At 41.4% G+C, this 18,575-nt stretch overlaps 1 protein-coding gene across 1 annotated transcript; it reads right to left on the reverse strand.

Moving 5' to 3' along the window:
• Nucleotides 1-774: 774 nt before the first annotated feature.
• LOC310924981 (coatomer subunit beta'-like) lies at nucleotides 775-17,294 on the reverse strand (the record flags this gene model as incomplete). Its single annotated transcript, XM_083886847.1, has 22 exons — nucleotides 775-861; nucleotides 950-1,945; nucleotides 3,378-3,449; nucleotides 4,827-5,007; nucleotides 5,129-5,221; nucleotides 5,323-5,537; nucleotides 7,055-7,165; nucleotides 7,568-7,775; nucleotides 8,693-8,823; nucleotides 10,325-10,468; nucleotides 10,545-10,651; nucleotides 10,737-10,825; nucleotides 11,659-11,769; nucleotides 12,101-12,300; nucleotides 12,696-12,838; nucleotides 13,172-13,271; nucleotides 13,910-14,056; nucleotides 15,198-15,346; nucleotides 15,466-15,592; nucleotides 16,760-16,846; nucleotides 16,934-17,071; nucleotides 17,265-17,294. 22 exons carry the CDS (start codon nucleotides 17,292-17,294, stop codon nucleotides 775-777), a joined length of 3,666 nt encoding a protein of 1,221 aa, XP_083742973.1.
• Nucleotides 17,295-18,575: the final 1,281 nt, after the last annotated feature.

An 18,575-nucleotide genomic window follows, 5' to 3' on the forward strand; every position in this document is an offset into this window, starting at 1 on the left:
TAAAATACATCAATGTGTGAGACATGCAAGAATGGTAAGGATTGCTTTAAGTGGCTAAAATCTAGTTTTCCTTCTGTCCCTGCTGGCAAATTTCTAGTTTGATGTAATACTCACATATCGAATATTGAATATCGTGGTGTTTGATATAAATGCTGAGACTGTGTCATCTGTCACTACATGCAATGCTAACCCCAACATGTATGATTGCAGTCATGGGGTAATAAACATTGGAATTATAGCATGTTGTTGTCCTGAGCTTTATTCTACATATGGTACAGAAACCTGATAGTTGCTTCCTCACATCAGGAATTTCCTATTTTTTTCATAGTAAATCAGTCGTACACATCGAACCGTTTCACTTTTAACTGTAAACATTACCCAAGATACGTTTGCATCCATGTTTTTTTTCTGACTTCTCAACTGGTACACTGTTAACGCGGAGGTGACGTCATGGGTGACGTCACTCCCACTTCCAACTTCCAATGTAAATAGAACGGAGCATGTGTCAGTACCTCATGTAGTCATGCTTTAAAAAACCTGAGCTTCCTTTCAACATCTTTTTAATTATGACTGCAGTTAAACCTGATTTCTTGTGGTTTTACTACTTCACTGATATTGTTACTGATATGAGTAAAAATATGACAACTGCATCCAAAAAAGCAAATGCTTATTCATTAATAGTAATTTTGTCTGTGGGGGCATCATCACAGTCCTAGAATATCACACTTTATGTTGCTTGGTCACTAGACATTTTTAAATGCTGGTCTCTCTTTTCTATTCACTCAAATCCTCGTCAAGGTTTACATCTGTGGTGTCAATTTCATCCAGGTCCGAACTGTCCAGATCGAGCACATCCAGGACCTATCAGTGGAAAATGTTAATCAACAGCAGTTTAGATCTATTTATAAAAAGAGTATACTGTATATAGTTGTTTCAAAAAGTTATTTACCTGCTGGATGACATCCACTTTGCATCCCTCTGCTGGGTCTTCAACGTCCTCTGATGCTGCGTCCCCCTCTGCAGGAGCTTCTGCTGGTGACACAACCTCAGGCTCAGGCTGCAGTAACATAGGACCTTCCTCAGACTTCCCTGTGGACTGTCCCTTGTCTTCTGCTTCTTCCTGTGCTGGTTCTGGCTCTAACGCTGGTTTTGCCTCTTCAAATGGGTCTAGCAGTGGATCAGGAGCAAACCAATCAAGCTCTTCCAGCTCTGTGTCTGTTTTTTCCAAGGAGACAAGCTCCTCCCTCAATTCAGCAGAAGCTGCCGTTTCCGAAACAAGTTCCTCAGTAACAGGAGTTTCTTCTTCTGCTGGTGCTGCATTATTGATGGCTGGTCCATCGAAAGAGATTAAACCTTTTTCCAGCTCATCATAAACAGACATTTCTGCAGCTGCTTCAGATCCTGATGCCGATGCATCTGTATCGACTGTGAATTCAATGTCAACAACAACATCCTTGGCTTCTACTGTGTTTGTAGTCACGGTCTCACTTGTTCGACTGATGACGTCTGTTGTTTCAGTAATACCTGCTTCAGAAACACAGGCAGCAGGAACAGCATCAGCAGCTGGAGACATTACTTGAATGTCCTCCTCCACTGAAGATCGGACATCATTTTCAGCTGCTGATTGTACCACCTCTGGCTCTGTGGGGGTAAAGTGTGTGACGGGCTCCTTCAAGATGTCTTCCTCTACAGAAACTGACACATCCCCTAATTCAGCGCTGGTGTCTTCCTCCTCTGGTGCTGATGCAGCTGCCTCAGAGGATTCAGACTCGTTTGGTTCAACATGCTGCTGTAATGTGGTGACAGGAAAAAGTGAAGCTGCTGCTGTAACTGACTCTTCTTCTGTTGTTGGAACCGGATCAGTCGTCTCCTCAACTGCAGCTGCGTCAAGACGAACAGGGTCATCTGCTGCTGTCAAGCTTTCATTCATGCTTTCCACCATGTCCTGTATACAGAACAAAAAGAGTGAATTTTAAAGCAACTACAGTTATTTTGAAACAAACACCAGATTAATTTCTTTCAAGTTTTAGGTTTCATTCAGCAGCAATTACTTAAAGCAAAACTATGCAGGATTTGGATCCAAATTTAAAGGTGCAGTATATAATAAATCTAATAGCAACTGGCCATAAAATCCTCCTAATATGTCACAGAGACTCAGGAATAATGTTCATATAACAAACTGAACTCACCAACAACAACAGTACAGCCAAAATATTTGCGTTAAAAAAAATATTTTGCAGACTGCAAATCATGTTTATGTTTTGAAATCATGTTTTGGCATGTGGCGCCACCTACCGCCGTCTACCAATCATTGCAGTCAGTAGAGTCTCAGCTGCTGAGCAACCACGGGTTGCCAGTTACGCCAGAAAACGAAACCTAAAAGACCTCGGTATTTTGAATTTGAATGTAGTAACTGTTTTTGGCCACATTCTTACATATGGCACCTTTAACAGCTTCAGAGTCATTGTGATGGTTAAATGTCTTGCTGTGGGGAGATTGGGGGGCTGTTTCCACTCCCTTACTGTCTGTTAGTGGAAAACAAGCCTTGCAAGATCAGGGCTGCTGACCTAAGTCCTCAAAGCAGTGATAGCATTACTTTTAAATTTTTTTTAAAAAGAAGCAGAGACAACTGTTGTCGGAGGAAGTGAGGAAGAGGAAACGACAGTCTGACCGAGTGAGTCACACATGAGTAAACATTGAACCGGCTTTTTTTGAATGCAGAGAAATGAAAAACACAGAAGCATTCGAAACAGATGCTGACCAGTTAGGACATTGCTCCACGGCTTGTGTTCGCTGGCTGCTTTGAAAACAAACCCACATGGTCAGGAGAGGGGAAGGGAGGGGGGAGCATGACGGGTGAGTTTTAATGACAGTGAGGATAAAGACAATGAATGGATAGATGTTTATGGTGGTGTCGTAAAAATATATACTCTGGAAGGAGGCGTTCCGTAGAGATAAAGGCCTAAAAGCCAGACCAGACTTGAAAAGTTCCGCTTTAATTCCAGTTTTCATTTTGTTATATCACTCAATAAAATGTTTTCATTTTCTGTTCTACAGGGTTCCCACACCTTGGATGACATCAAATTCAAGGACTTTTCAAAGACCAAATATGCTGACACAGCTAAAGATAGAAGGGCAACTTGTACGATTTTCTTTGGTCAACCAGAGATCTTGGAATTTGCATTTCCCAGGCATCATGTTATTAGCTTTTTCACAAAACTTTCAAAAAATATTCACAAACTTTCAAGGATTTCAAGGACCCGTGGTAACCCTGGTTCTAGTTAAGAAGAAACTTTACCTTTCTTTACTCTTAAAAAAATAGGAAATTTTAACATTTAAAGGATGTTATGTAAAGATGCACCTGTGCTGGTTCTCACCTTTGACTCAATGACCTGTTCTTTGGGCACAAAATCAGCACATTCCTCGCGCACATTACGGTCCTCATTTGACTGGAAAGTAAACAAACAAATGTGATCACAAACATGAATTGGATCAGTACTTTAAAGCTAAAACCTGACAGGACACATGCCACCCCCAACTAATTACATGTGGCCCAGGGCTCAGGGACAACATGGCTGCCAGCCGTGAACAGGGTTCACGCAACCACAAGCTCACCTAATAAAATATGTGACACTGTATGTGCCTTGCAAAAGAATTCACCCCCTTGGCCCCAGTGATCTGCGACTGGGACGGAGGTTCTTAGATCACCAGCAGGACAATGACACTAAGTATACTTCTAAAGCAACGCTCGAGTGGTTTAAGGGGAAACATTTAAATATGTTGGAATGGCCTAGTCAAACCCAGACCTCAATCCAATTGTTAATCTGTGGTGGGACTTGAAGACTGCTGTCCACCAGTGGAAACCATCCAACTTGAAGGAGCTGGAGCAGTTTTGCCTTGGGGAATAATAATAATAATTATAATAATAATAGTAATGGGAAAAAGTCAGAGTGGCTAAATGTGGCAAGCTCATAGAGACTTATCCAAAGCGGCTGTAATTGCCACAAAAGGTGAATAGTTATGCACGTTGAAGTTTTCTGTTATTTTGTCCTATTTGTTTACTTTAAAAAAAGAAAAAGTCACATCAGACAATCCATTTTAATTCCAGGCTGTGAAGCAACAAAACATGAAAAATCCTAAGGGAGGTAAATACTTTTGCAAGGCACTGTAGTCAATGAAGACATGGCTGTCGCCAAGAAAAACAGATCTTGGCCTCACAGCAAAAGGCGTAACTCATATGCCAGCTTAAGTGTATGACCTGTTAAGAATATGTTTGTCACAATATCTTGCCTATAGACGACCTCTTACTCTCTTACACCAAAGTCCGTTGGTAAAATCTGTCTTTGTTTATTTTAGAAAAATGGAGACACAGGAAGTGTTGGTCTTCTGCTGCCTTGTTTGGTATATTTGAGCCACTTCACTTAATCTGAACAAAGGATTTCAAACATTGAAGTCACCAAACATAATTTGAACTTACTGATGGAGGTGGCAGTGGATCAACAGCTCCTGCATGCCATAATGCAAAATCACAGATTTATAGATTTTCTCTATGGACTTTGGTGTGGGGGATTTAGCAGTAAACACAGCGACATAAACTTCACACAAAAAGGCTGTCTAATGCTGAGATACAGGGGTGACCATCTTGTTAAGGTATCGTAGACTTAAGAGAACATAGATTTTATTAGGTGAGTTTCTGGTTACATGGCTAAACCCTGTTAAAGCTTGTAGCCGTGTCTAAATTCAATAACTTTATAATTGTTTATCAATTTAAAGTGTGGTAGTATGATAGTAAGCTTTATGATGCAGTTTGTTTGACTTCCACTGACCATTATGAGTGGGTATTCTGCAGCAGGTCTGACCCCGACGTGAGTTTCTTTCAGGTACTGCTCAGCCAGTAGGGCTTGCTGGAAGTCTGGGAATAGGTTACCATACTGGGTGGGGTCAGCCAGAGCACCTGCTGCCTTCTTGTTGACCTTGGACAGACTCTCCCTCCACAGATCCACCACCCTGGACAAAGACAAAGTGTATACAGCTCAGCAGTGATGCATAAAGGCAGGGTCGTATATCACATGGTTAGATACAGTATACAATGCATGCACATAGACAAAGCCAGGATAAATAACTTTACCTTGACACTTGGCTGGGCAGATATGTTCTTGCCAGGAATGCAGCCTCTGGCAACCGATCTGTTTTGATGAGAAGGTCCAGACATTTGTCCAATCTGGGCAGATACACACATATGGTGATGGAAAATATAATTACATCCAAAAAACAAAGATGTTTAGACACACTCCTATCTGTTTTTTCTATCCATCCACTCACCGTCCTTGCATGAAGTAGGTGATGAAGGCCACGTTGGTCCCCCCGTCCCTCTCTGCCCGCTCGGCCAGTTTGCCCACCATGTCTGCGTTGCCCGAGGCAGTGGCCAGCAGCAATAATCCCCCATTATCTTGAGCTTTGTGCAGACATTTCTGGGCCAAGCTAAACTGGCACTTTTTAGTAGCCTGTTCTGCCAGCTGCCTCCATTTATGCTCAGACTGAAGCACACATGCCAATGGGCCAAAGAAACAGGAGAGAGGATTATCACAGGAGGACAAGCATGACCCTCTACAGCAAAACACTGGGAGGCAGCTTAGTTAGGAAATACATTGAATCTGTTTATTATCCCGATCTATCATAGATGAAAAAGTAGGTGTTTGAGTACTGGGAGTGTAGATGTGCAACAAACAGAGAGACAGAGGTGGAAAGGATGTGCAGCAGGATAGAGTGATTAAGGACAGAAATTGAAATGTGTTGACAGGGGAACAGAGTGTGTTGAGAAGATGGAATTAGTATTTTGAGGAGCTTATGGATAAAGAAAATGAGAGATGGGGGAGGATAGATGGAGGAGAGATAATACCTCAGAAAGTGCAGCATATTTGTAAGGAGGAAGTGAGGGCAGCTATGAAGAGGATGAAGAGTTGAAAGGCAGTTGGTCCATATGACAAACCTGTGGAGGTATGGGGATGTCTAGGAGAAAGAGCAGTGGACTTATTACCAGATTGATTAACACAATCCTGGTGATTAAGAAAATACTGATTTTAAAGAACTGTGGTAACTTCATAAAGCTGATCAGCCACACCACAATGATGTGGGGAAAGAGTTGAAGCTCAGTTAAGGAAAGAAGTTCAGCAAGCAGCAGTGTGGGTTCATACCCAGAAAAAGTACTTGAAGCTCAGCTTCAATTGTTTTCTATGGGATGACACAGAATAAGCTTTTTTTCACTGCTGTGAGCAAAAACATAATTTCCACGGAAGCTCAGCTTCTCTCTGAGTCAATTGAGCAGTGGGCAGGCACGTATGCTGGGCTTCTACGTGATGATTGGTGGAACTGTTTTTGATTGACAGCATTGCAGAAACGCAGCCTTTTCTACCTCAGTCCTGTGTGGATTTTGTGAGGGAAGTATATAGACAAATCCCTGGCTGTTGTGTGTTATTTACTTGCCGAAATAGCTTTTTGATGTACATATACACTGTAAATGAAAACAATATTATAGCTTTGTGTTTTCTTTTTCTGGTTTCAAAAGTGAAAGAGAAGGTCTACGGTAGTGAGACCTGCTATGATGTATGGCTTCGAGACAGTGGCACTGCATGGTGCATGAGGACAGTCAGTGGAACAGAAAAGGACAAAAGGGAGAGGACAAGATGGTCAGATGATCCACTGAGGTGACCCCTAAAGGAAGAAGCCAAAAGAAGAATAGTATCCAGCATATTATACTGTAGATATCCTGACTAAAGGCCACACGTGTGTGGGGGTTTTCTCCAGGGTTTTCCGGTTTCTTCCCACAGTCCAAAAATATGCAGAGGAATTAGACACTCTCAAGTAAGCATAGGTGTGAATGGGAGAGTAAATGATTGTCCGTCTCTATATGTTGGCTCTATGCTGGACTGTTAACCTATCCAGGGTGCATTGCACCTTTCACCCTACGTCAGGTGGGATTGGCTCCAGTGTCCCCCATGACCCTTATGTGGAGGATAAAGCGGTAGACAATGAATGAATGTGTGTGTGCTCTGACCTCTAACTCCTCAGCCAGCTCATAGGCGATCTCCAGCTCTCCCAGCTGCACAGCAAGTTCAAACTTGTGCTCTGGGTCCGTGGTCACGGCCAGAGCCTGCTGTCTGAAACCCTACACATCACAGGCAAACACGTGTTGATATTTCATTTATTCTGCTTTGTAAACTACCATGACCAAGAGGAACACATATCATAACAAGAATAATGAGATTCCCTTATCCCAACTCTGAAGAAACCACCAGCAACACATTAAATAAACCATTAACTATTAAAGGTAAATGAACTATTAAATGTTTATTAAAAACAAGCACAAAATGTTTGCTGGCAGTCTGGCTTGTCCACTGCACTCCACTCTTATACTGGAACCTCCATGCAGCTCCCAGGATCCACCTGGACACCCACACACGTCATTCAATCAAGCATGTACACTGCATCCCATCGCACACACTCACACGCAGACACATTTCAAGCAGAAAAGGACTTCCGAGAGGCAACATTTTGAATGAAAACACACCTGTTTCTCCAAGAAGTTGGCTACCCTGGTCCTCTGCTCCTTGGGGATTGAGGGTAGAATCTTGCTAGCATGGCTGAAGTCCCTTCTCATGACAGCAGTCTGGTATTCCAGCACAGAAAGCAGCAAGTAGTAGCTGACAATGCTCAGGTTCTTGTCTCCAAGGTAAAGACGGTTGTCAGAGGGGATATAACCGAGAAGATACATGACCCTGCACCATAAAAAAAACAGGTAGCGTCTTTGAGAATAGTTCATGGCATTTCTAAATCACAGGGGAGATGTGGTTGGCAAAAAAAAGGTGGACCACTTGAGAAACAAAGGCGATTGAGAGCCTTAGAGTAAATCAGTGATTTCCAAACTGGGGTACTTGTACCCGCAGGGGTAAGGGAGTAATGGAAGGGGTACATGGAGACCAAAGAAACAAAAACATAACAAAGAAAACATGATTCGCAAACAGCCTGATTACATTTAGAAACTGTCATGTACTGTATATATCAGAGCTGCCAACTCTCACGGATTGGCCGTGAGACTCATGCATTTGATTGGCTTCAAAGGCTCTCACGCCACACCTCCGATTTCTCACGCTGTAGTACACATCACAATTAAAAAACGGCTCTGAATATATCTGACAGCTGAGTTTATCTGTGATCCAATCTGTTGAGCCTGAGAAAAGCCACTCATGATCGATAAGTTATGCCTGCAGAGAGTGTGAGGAGTACAGTATCGAACTGTCTCTGGTTGAGTCAATACATCCATGGGCTGAGCTCGCGCTAAGCATTTGGTGCGAATAACATCCATCCTCTGACACGTTTGAAACCGCTAGCACCCGCGATACCTAGACAGTTCGGCTATGATCATAATCAGCAAGAAGTGGGCTGAGAGAGGGAGAGGAGGTAAAGAGCTGGGGCAATGGAGCGGAGTGAAAGGTGACGAAGAAGCAGTTCCAGCATTATTAAAGACGGGAGGAGCCTGGGATGCTGATTTTAATCACAACTTAATAATAATAGTATCATTTCAATACTGTCATTTTTGGCAGCCATGCTGATGATGTTTTTTTTCTGTCAAACTCTTGAATAAACCAACATGTGTTTGCTCCTGCATCTAATAATGTTATTAATGCAAAAATACCTGTCCAGGTGACCAATGGTGATGATCTCTCCTCCAACATAATAGTTGAGCCTTTTCACAGAGTTGGTGTATATGAAGCAGTCTCCCACCCATACTCCTGTCTTTACCCGATCTGGCACCTCCCCCAGCACCTAGTCAACAAACCAGGACACGAAAGATGTAAATAATAAATGGAAAGCAGTGACCAACAACACAGGGCTTATGTATCTGTACTTTGCATTTACTCCACTGGTTGTATTAACAAATCCACTGTATTTCTACAATGCAGTAGACAAGTGCTGCATGTTTTTTTGTTTTTTTCAATTTCTAGAACAAAATTATGAGCAAAATGGTCAGGAGCATCAACCCTTAACTATTATTTGCCATGAAAAACATACAGTAGGCACAGTTAAAAACTGTTACATACTTTTACTTAATTAATACTATTTATACTTGATTATTATTAATACTTCAAGTACATTTGAGGCTGTAGTGTGTCACTTTTAAATATAAACAAATGTTTGGTACATATAACCATACAAACATTCAAACCAATATCAAATTAGTTCACACATACAGTAATGCTGATTAAGCCTGTGTTGTGTTCCTCAATATAGCAGTGTTTTGTTTTTTGTTTGTCTGTGCAGACACAGAGTGTTTTACATCCCAACTGACAGAGGTAATGGTAAAGCATAACAGCTGTGCTAGTAAAGCAAGATAGCGGCACATTTAAGGCTTATGAACCTCTGAGACATGAGTCATGTGAAACTCAAGTTCTCCTCAACATGAGTGAGGCAGTGATACACGAAAACAAATGTTGGACATGGAGGACAGTGGTCGAAATATGGTCCTACATTTGTCCGGAAAGCCCTGCAAGCTCACCAGAGGCATGGGTAGACTGAGGCATTTTTTACTAAGTAGGAAAGCTAATGTGTTACTTTTACTTATTTTTGTCATTACTTTTATCTGTACTTTCAAGTATAATGTTGGAGGACTTCATCTACCAATGTTGGAAATAATACAAACCAGGATGTAAAACTTTCTAAATATAATACATATAAATTGAACCTCTGTTTTGAAGTAAATTATGCAGTTTCCATCATGGTACAGTTTATTTTGGTACAGTACAGTATGGTTGGAAATGGTAAAGCTCTGAGCCAGGCTTGTGTCAACTGAGAACAGTATCTTTACTTGGTAGACAGTGTGTGAACTGTGCCCGATAAGTAACGGCGTGACAACAATGAGCGACGACATCAAAAAGACCACGATGGAGGGCATCCAGCAGCTTTTTTTCCTGCTCTTTATCTAAACAAGACGTTAAGGTTTGTATGAGAATAGACTTCATTGAAGAAACACCGGTCGCAAGGGAGTGATGTTTTTTCTTTTACCAATCAGCTCACTATTGTGGGTGGAGCTAGACCATACCATACCATTGTACTCTCTCTGGTACCCCAAGGGAAGGGTGACAAAAAAATGGAATGGTATGGGCTGGTTATTTTGGTGCTCTTCATAATGAAAACGCAAACACATATGTACCAAACCAAACCATTCCATTCGATGGAAACTTTATATTGCAATCATTATTGTTAATGAACCATTGCCCAACATACTACCTGTCTTTTTTCAGGAAATACAATACTTTAGGAATCTGACCTCAAAGGCGTCCTCTAGGCCATCATCAGTCATTTCTTCCTTGGACTCCAGGGCTGTTGCCACCCTCTCTGGCAGATAGCGAAGCACAAAGAAAGACTGGTCTGCGGCGATACACACCAGCTCTCCAGAGTCGGACCAGATGATCTAGCGACAGGAAGGCAAACGTTTATAAGAGCGTTGGAGTGATGTACATATTATCAGCCGTAAGAATATGACTCACATGTTTGGGTTGGATCTCAATGCGGCGGACGAGGTCACCACTCTCCCAGTCATAGAAGACTAAGCTGTTGGTGGACCTCACTCCTAGTAAGAAGCCACCAAAGATACCTGTGGGACCACGGAAGGCGTTGTATGTATGCGTCCACGGATAATTGTCAGATCAACAAACACAACTGGAAAAAAATAAACTCACCTTCAGCACCAAGGTGTGGTTTAAAAGCCTTCTTCTCTTTAAAGTTCTTAAAGATTTTGACTGTACTGTTTCCATCCTTTATGGCATATCTAGAAATGTAATTCATATAGTTAAATATAGCTGAGGACAACAAAGGTAGTTATATAAACATATAGTAAAGTCAATTTTGGACTCATTAAAGCTCCTGTATGGAGCCTGTATTGCCCCCTGTGGACTTTGGCCAAACACCACACTGTCACACAGACAGACACACACACACACACACACACACACACACACACACACACACAAACAGTCTGGTTTCCATTATCTCAGAGGACTTTACATTGACTTACTTCTTCTTCTTCTTGGTTTTTAACGATGGCTGACCACCAACATTGGGGGATTACTGACACTACACTGACTTAGATTAATTTCCTGGAGACGAACCCTAACTCTTGACCATAACTACTACTGGCCTAACCCCAACCTTAACCTCACCTTCACCTCATACTAACCATAAAACATGTCTTCAACTTGAAATGTAAAAATGTCCCATGTACCTGGAACACACACACAGACTGACACAGGTTTGCACATCTTCTCTTCTTAGGACACTGCATTGACTTCCATTCATTTTGACAGCCAAAATAACACCTTAATCCTAACCTTCCCCATAACCTGTTAATGCTTAACCTTAACCTTAGCCCTAAAATTAAACCAGTGTCTCAGAAATTAGGTTCTGCATCATTAGGACCAGATTTTGATCTCCATGAGGGCTACTGGTCCTGACAAGGTCAATGTTTATGACAGGGTCCTAAAGCAGTAAACAAATGCTTTTGTTATTTTTTTCTTAGTGATGGCCAATAACTATTGAGAATAATAAAGAGAAATTCCTGGTATACCAGATTATTAGTGCTACTTTAAAGTGTCTCTGGCTTACTGTGAGGAGTCATAAGCCCAGACGAACTCCTGAGCGGAACCGAAGCTCTTGTTCCTCAGCGCCACAGCAGTGTAGATGATGTACTCTCCGTCTCCACACACCACAACAAACCTGCAAGTACACAAAAGACACATGTGCACAACAGTGCACAACTTGTGATGTTTAAGATTGATAAACACCTCAAAAATGACCACTGCACATCAACAACAAATTTGGACTCAGATCACTCAATTTCTGTTCTGGAAGTGATCAGGAAAGACTTTGTTATGCCATTAATTACACATTTATGCTGTTCCATTTATATCTGAACTTTTATTCCTTTTATTCTGATTATTCGTGTTCATGTAAACATGGCTACTGCTTGCAATGTGCGTATATCATACAACCGCTGATCCTTTCTATATATATATACATATATATGTATATATTGCTTGTGTCTCACCTGCCGTTGGGGCTGTGCTGGAGAGTCTGTGGGTAAATCTCACAGCTGCCCATGTCTTTCACACCCAGTGACAGCTTCTCTCCATCCCTGATCTCAAACTCTGCCATGGTCTTGAGATTGGCCAGCTGCACTTCAGAATGCCGTGCCCACAGGATCTTCCCAGTGGAGTCCATGGACATGGCCGGCTCGTCCCGACCCATCTGAGACAGACAGAGGAAGTGGGAACACGGGTTGACAAAATATAAAAATATTGTTTCGGCTTACACAATGAAATCTGCTTTATTATGTACAACATAAATGGGGTTATTATACACTCTCTTTTCTCAGGAGATTTGCGGGCGTTAACCTGAAGTGCAGTTGTTACAGTTTAAAAATTACAGTTTAACTTAATGTGTTAATTAATCCAGTGGTTCTCAGGAGCCCATTACAAGGGCCTAGAACTGAAAAGTTGTAAAGATTATCCCTCTTAACTGCATAAAAATGAAATAAAAGGAATGTTTTGTGTGGTTGTATGAGGTTGTATGACACATCGTACAGCAGTCCATGGAAATGTATAGAATATTGAGATAACCCTCTGAGAAATAGAACAGTATACCTTGATTAAGGTGCTGCCTTCATCGTAGCCCAACGCCACATTGTTGGAGCCAGGTTGGCCACATATACACCAAACTCTCTCCATGCCATAGATGAGTGTGTTTTCCAGTCTGTATGTGTTGGCGTGCCACACTCTGACAGTGCCTGACAAAACACAGAGCTCAAAGTGAATGAAGCTGCTATACTCATTATAGCACATTATCTGTGTGTGTGTTGTCCTGGTATTACTGACGTTGTAGGGACCTAAATCTGTTTACAGACACATTATGGGAACTTGGGGACATTATGGGAAATCAAGTCCCCATAACATAAATGGTTACATTTTAAGGTGAAGACGTGTTGCATAGTTAGAATGATATTAGGCTTAGGCCATTTGTAGTTATGGATAAGGTCTTCAGGAAATGAATGAAAGTCAATGTAATGTCCGCTGAAGTCATGGAAACCTGACCGTGTTTCTGTGTAGTTTTCACAACCCACCGTCCTCAGCACCAGTGAGGATGAATGGCAGCTCAGGGTGGAAGCTGACGCATGTCACATTCTGGGTGTGACCCTCCAGTGTCTGAACACAAGTTTTGTTCTAGTAGATGAAGACACACAAACACAGAGAGAGAGGGGAGAGAAAAACACACACACACATACACACTATTAGGAATGGTATGATACCCCCTTTTACGTGCCGGATACCAATTCCAATACAGAAATCACAAACTCTAGTATCTACCATTACCAATACAGGTAATACCAGAAAACCTGCTAAGCCTGTTGGAAGGGTCTCTAGGGCAGCAGCAAAAAATAGAAATGTTAAAAGTTGACAGGAAATTTGAAATTATGGGTATTATGTGTTATACTAAGACAATTTTTTTTACCAATACTTAAACGCCAACTACAGAATCTTACAAAAGGCAGACTCCTGAAATTAAATTTAAGTTTTCATTTAAGTTAATCCTAATTAACTAATCGGCCAGTGAATCTGAAAAACAAGCCATGCAATGCTGGTCACATTTAAAAGTAAAATAAATAAATAAAAAAGTGGTGGTGTGCCAACTATTTTTTTCAGGAGAAAGATAAAGTCGAGCAAGGGCGTCCAAATGAAAGGAAGTCAATTTATGGAAGTGCAGTGTCCTGCACAAAAACTGTGTGTGTGTGTGTGTGTGTGTGTGTGTGTGTGTGTGTGTGTGTGTGTGTGTGTGTGTGTGTGTGTGTGTGTGTGTATACCTGATAATCCCAGATTTTAACAAGGCAATCATCAGCACCAGATATGAGGTAGGGCTTGTCTCCCCCACTGTAGTAATCAAGACAGTTCACTCCCTTCCCATGGCCCTCCAGAGTAAAGTTAGGAGTCATGGAGCCCAACTGCCACACCTGCAGCATGTGGTGTAGACATAAGTGAAATAATAAGTGAAAATAACCAAGGACTGTAATTCATGACTGTTTTGTGAGTAGTGAATAAAAAACATGTATAAAGTAGCAGTAGAGAAGACAATCCTTGTAATCCATGTACAGTACATTTGACTACCCATCCCTGTTTATTGTTACTTACTTATTTATTCAAACCGGATGAACAACACTACATTGTCTTCTGTTTGTGTCCTGTGATAAATTGGTGTGTGTGTGTGTGTGTGTGTGTGTGTGTGTGTGTGTGTGTGTGTGTGTGTGTAAGTGTGCACACATACAAACCAGGGGAATGAGGACATTGTGAAGGAGTGGAACATTTGGCTGATGTGGGGACCTAAATCTGTTTACAGTCTCACTATGGGGATTTGTCATCCTTATGGAGATTTGTGTATTTTGGACTCCCACCTGCCTTATCCCTGCACCTTGCCGGCTCTGTGTTGGGACTACATGTCCCTCAGCCCTCCTCTCCCTCTGCTCAGTTCTCTGGACTCAGTGCCTCTGACTGGCTTCAGGTCCCTTTCTCAGACCACCATATACCAGCTAAATCATTATCAACTATAATCTGCACTAAACTTTGCATATCTTTAATCTAACCTGTTTTCTGCTTTTTTAGGGTTCACACATAATACGTGTATCTATACTGTTATGTCGATATGATTAGGGATTAGGATTAGGGTTGGGGCTAGGCCAGTAGTAGTAATGGTTTAAGATTAGAATAGCACTGTTCCACTATACAGTTCTAGCACGACTCGGCATAGCTTGACTCTACTTTGTTTTTTTTGTTTTTTTTTGCATTTCCATTAGGAATATTACCTGGTACCTTTTAATACCTACCTACCGGCGAGGTTCCCAGTGAGCTGAGCCGATTCTAAAATGTGACGTCAACAGACTGTCTGATTGGTCAGAGAGTGTCATTGAGTCATGAGTGGGATGTCTGACACAAGAATCAAACTAAACAATGGTGAACTGTAGATCAGTTAAAACGACTCAAAAATCCTGAAAATATGTGTTAATCTCCAACATTTAACAAGGACATTTCTAAAATCTCAATATTTAACATGTATAGTGTGCGTGTGTGCATGTGTGTGTGTGTAAAATATGTGTTTACCTTGACAGTTCTGTCCAGAGAGGCACTTGCAAACTGGTTGTTGTCTTTGGGGTTGAAGATGACCTGCATAACATAGTGGCTGTGTCCCTCAAACACCTGACAACATACCCACTTCCTGTCCCAGTCCCACAGCTTGATCAACATGTCATCTTAAAACACACAAAAACTCACAATGAATGTTTAGCTTCAGGTATAAAGTCAAATACTGAGTTTTAGATCCTCTGTATATGACACGTGTGCTTAGGTGATCGATGTGTTTGTTTCCTACCACTGCCAGAGAGGATGTAGGGTTGCGTAGGGTGGACAGCGATGGTGCGGATGTAGTCAGCGTGAGCCTCGAACATGTGAACTCTCTCAAAAGTGTTATAATTAAACACTCGAATGTGATAATCATCCTGGGGAGCGACAAAGAGATTGATAAACATACAGTATGTGCCTAAAAATGTCAAAGTTCATCTATGATGATCTATGATTTTAAATCACAGCACAGCACAAGGGTTTTGTTGATCCACTGCTGCCTCTATCAGTCAGTTCAAATGTTTTTTTTGTGATTAGTGTTTAAAATGCTTTGATGCTTTGATTTGTGACACAAAGTGACACAAACTTGCCAAACAAAGCAGCAGTTGACCAGAAGCTCCTGTGTAACTTTGAGCTTTTTTCCAAGGACTGGTGTATGAGAGTGAAAATGTGTTTCCATGGGAAATAATGTGATCATGTGGTGTAGGAGGGGGCGGAGTCACTGTCGATTTTTCCACACTTGAACAGAAGATGAACAGAAGATGAACAGAAGCAGTTCCGACTTTAAATAAATATGAATCCACAGTTATGAGTACGAATCTGCAGCTGTCACATAACTCTCAAAAATACGTCACAAGGGCCCCAGACATTATCTGTTGAGCAGAAGATTCATCCATTTCACACACTGCGCATGCGTTCGACGTTTTAAAGAACACGCTGCTCAGAAAGTCAGTAGATTTGTCACTGGTCGTTTTTTTAATAAATTTAAAAAAGGCACCGGGGGTCTGTGAAGTCGCTAAATCTTAAAAATGTTTCCTATTAAGATGTTTGTGCTTCTCAAAGGACTTCTCATGTATTTCATGATAAAAAAAAATATTTAAAATATACATATTACCTTTCATTTCAGATAATACCTGGTCAGAAACAATGAAATTGACTATATATATGGTCAAATTCTGTTATAGCACAAATAAATGGGCTTAAAATTAAAGTGTTATTAACTGACTGTTTGAAATAGAATTTTGAATTCTAGAATGTGTCAATATATGCAAAATGTAATTCATAATATTTCAGGGGTTAGTTTTTGTGAATTTCACAACTTTATTAAATATAATACACATTATGATTATCAATGTAAAAGCCTTTAAAACCAGGAAAAGTCAGATACATGATCACAATATGACAGTATCCATAATATGTTTTATCTTGTCTCATGTCACAATACAGATATATAATATCGATGTCTTGCCCAGTCCTAATCAAGATGCACTATGATTGACTAAAAATGACTTGAAATGTACTTCCAGTGGGAATCAAGTACTTACTGATCCAGCAACTACCCAGTTTTTCCTGATTACAAACCGGGCCACTCTGACAGGCAGGTCACACACCTCAAATGTTTTCACCATCATCTACATACAGAAAAGGAAAAACAAAAAGGTTATCAATGGTATGATTGTGTGAGTGACTAATGAAGCACTTCATAGTGTGAGTCTGACCTGTGTCTCATGGTTCAAGACCACCAGGCTGCCACTGTAAAGGCTGATCAACAACCATGGCTCAGAGGGGTGCAATTCCACACTCTTCACCCGGTCTGATCGAGATGTCAGCTTCCGCTTTATGTCCATCCGCTGAGGCTGAGGTGAAGAATGAGAGAAAAGGAGAGAAAGGAACCAAAAAAACAAGAAGATTAAACTGAACAAGGGGGGTTAAACAGGGCAGATAAAGCTGAGAGCTGAGAGCCCCCCCCCCCCCCCCCAACATACAATCACTTAAAAAGTTAAGAAGTTTCCCGTAAACATGACATCGTTTCAGAAAATGTCTTCAAACCTCCCAAAACAACACATAACCCTTTATCATCGCTACACCACAACCGAAGCCCTTGTGCATGGAGTTAACATGTTCTCCCTGAGTTTGTCCAAAACATGCAGTTACTCTAAATTGACTGTAGGTATGAATGTGAGAGTGAATGGTTGTTGTACCTGTGTGTGGCCCTGCCATGGATAGGCGACCTGTATGTGGTGTACCTGGCTTTTTTTGTCCCATTGGCACTTTTCCACTACCTAGTCCTGGCCGGTATGGCTCGACTTGGCACAGCCCAACTCTGCACTTTTTTTTTCTTTTTTTTTTAAATTTCCATTACCGATAGTGTGACGTTGACAGAGTGCCGGCCACTTAATGGTCAGAGTCTCTGCACTGGAAAAGTCATGATCCCAACGAGAAACAATAGAATCAAACTGAACAATGCCAAGAACCAAGAACCCTTGAAAAACCGGTTCTTCGGGAAAGGGTTTTTCAGAAGCAAATGGTTCCAGGTAGAACCTTAGCCCTTGTAGAAGGACCATTTTGGAACCCTTATTTCAAAGAGTGTACTATGCTTGACGTCGCCAGACTGCCGGCTACCGATTGGCCAGAGTGCCGTCACAGGAAGAGACGTCCTACACCAGGATCAACAGTGCTGAACTTTAGATCAGTTAAAACTAGTGAACAATCCTAAAAATGTGGGTTAATCTCCAACAACTACGAGGGAAACAAATATTTGTAATTAACTTACACTGAAAACAACTGCTTTACAAGTCACTAATCACTTGTTTGTGTGTGCGTGTATGTGTGTGTGTATGTGTGCGTGCGTGCGTGCGTGTTTGCGTGTGTGTGTGTGTGTGTGTGTGTGTGTGTGTGTAAAACGAAGTTGAATAGGTACTTTTTAGTACTTGAAATGCAACCAAACCGTGCCGAGGCGAGTAGAGCTGGTGGAAATGCGCCACTACAAGTTAACTTGTAGGACTGAACATATTTTCTAGCACAGTTTTCTTGCATTAAATGCTAATGAAGAAGCAGGACAGGGGCATGATTCAAACCGTCCTATTGGCTCTGCAGGTGGAAATCCATCCAGCATAATTTCACTTTTGTATGATGTGTTCCATTAACATCTGAAGCCAGAATTGGGACTGACGTCACCCACCCGAGTTGACCATGTTCCAGTAGAGAAGTCAGAAAAGCAAATTCTGAATTCTGACCCTGGGCTAGCTATTGTTAGGAATACCAGTCACTCTACATATACAATAAGCAGCGCACATGTCTACATACAATGCTACGGTATGTGCACAACTGATTTACTGTGAAAGAAATCCAACAAGTGTT

This window comes from Microchirus variegatus, assembly GCF_963457635.1.
Source record: "Microchirus variegatus genome assembly, chromosome: 3".
NCBI classification, from domain to species: Eukaryota; Metazoa; Chordata; class Actinopteri; order Pleuronectiformes; family Soleidae; genus Microchirus; species Microchirus variegatus.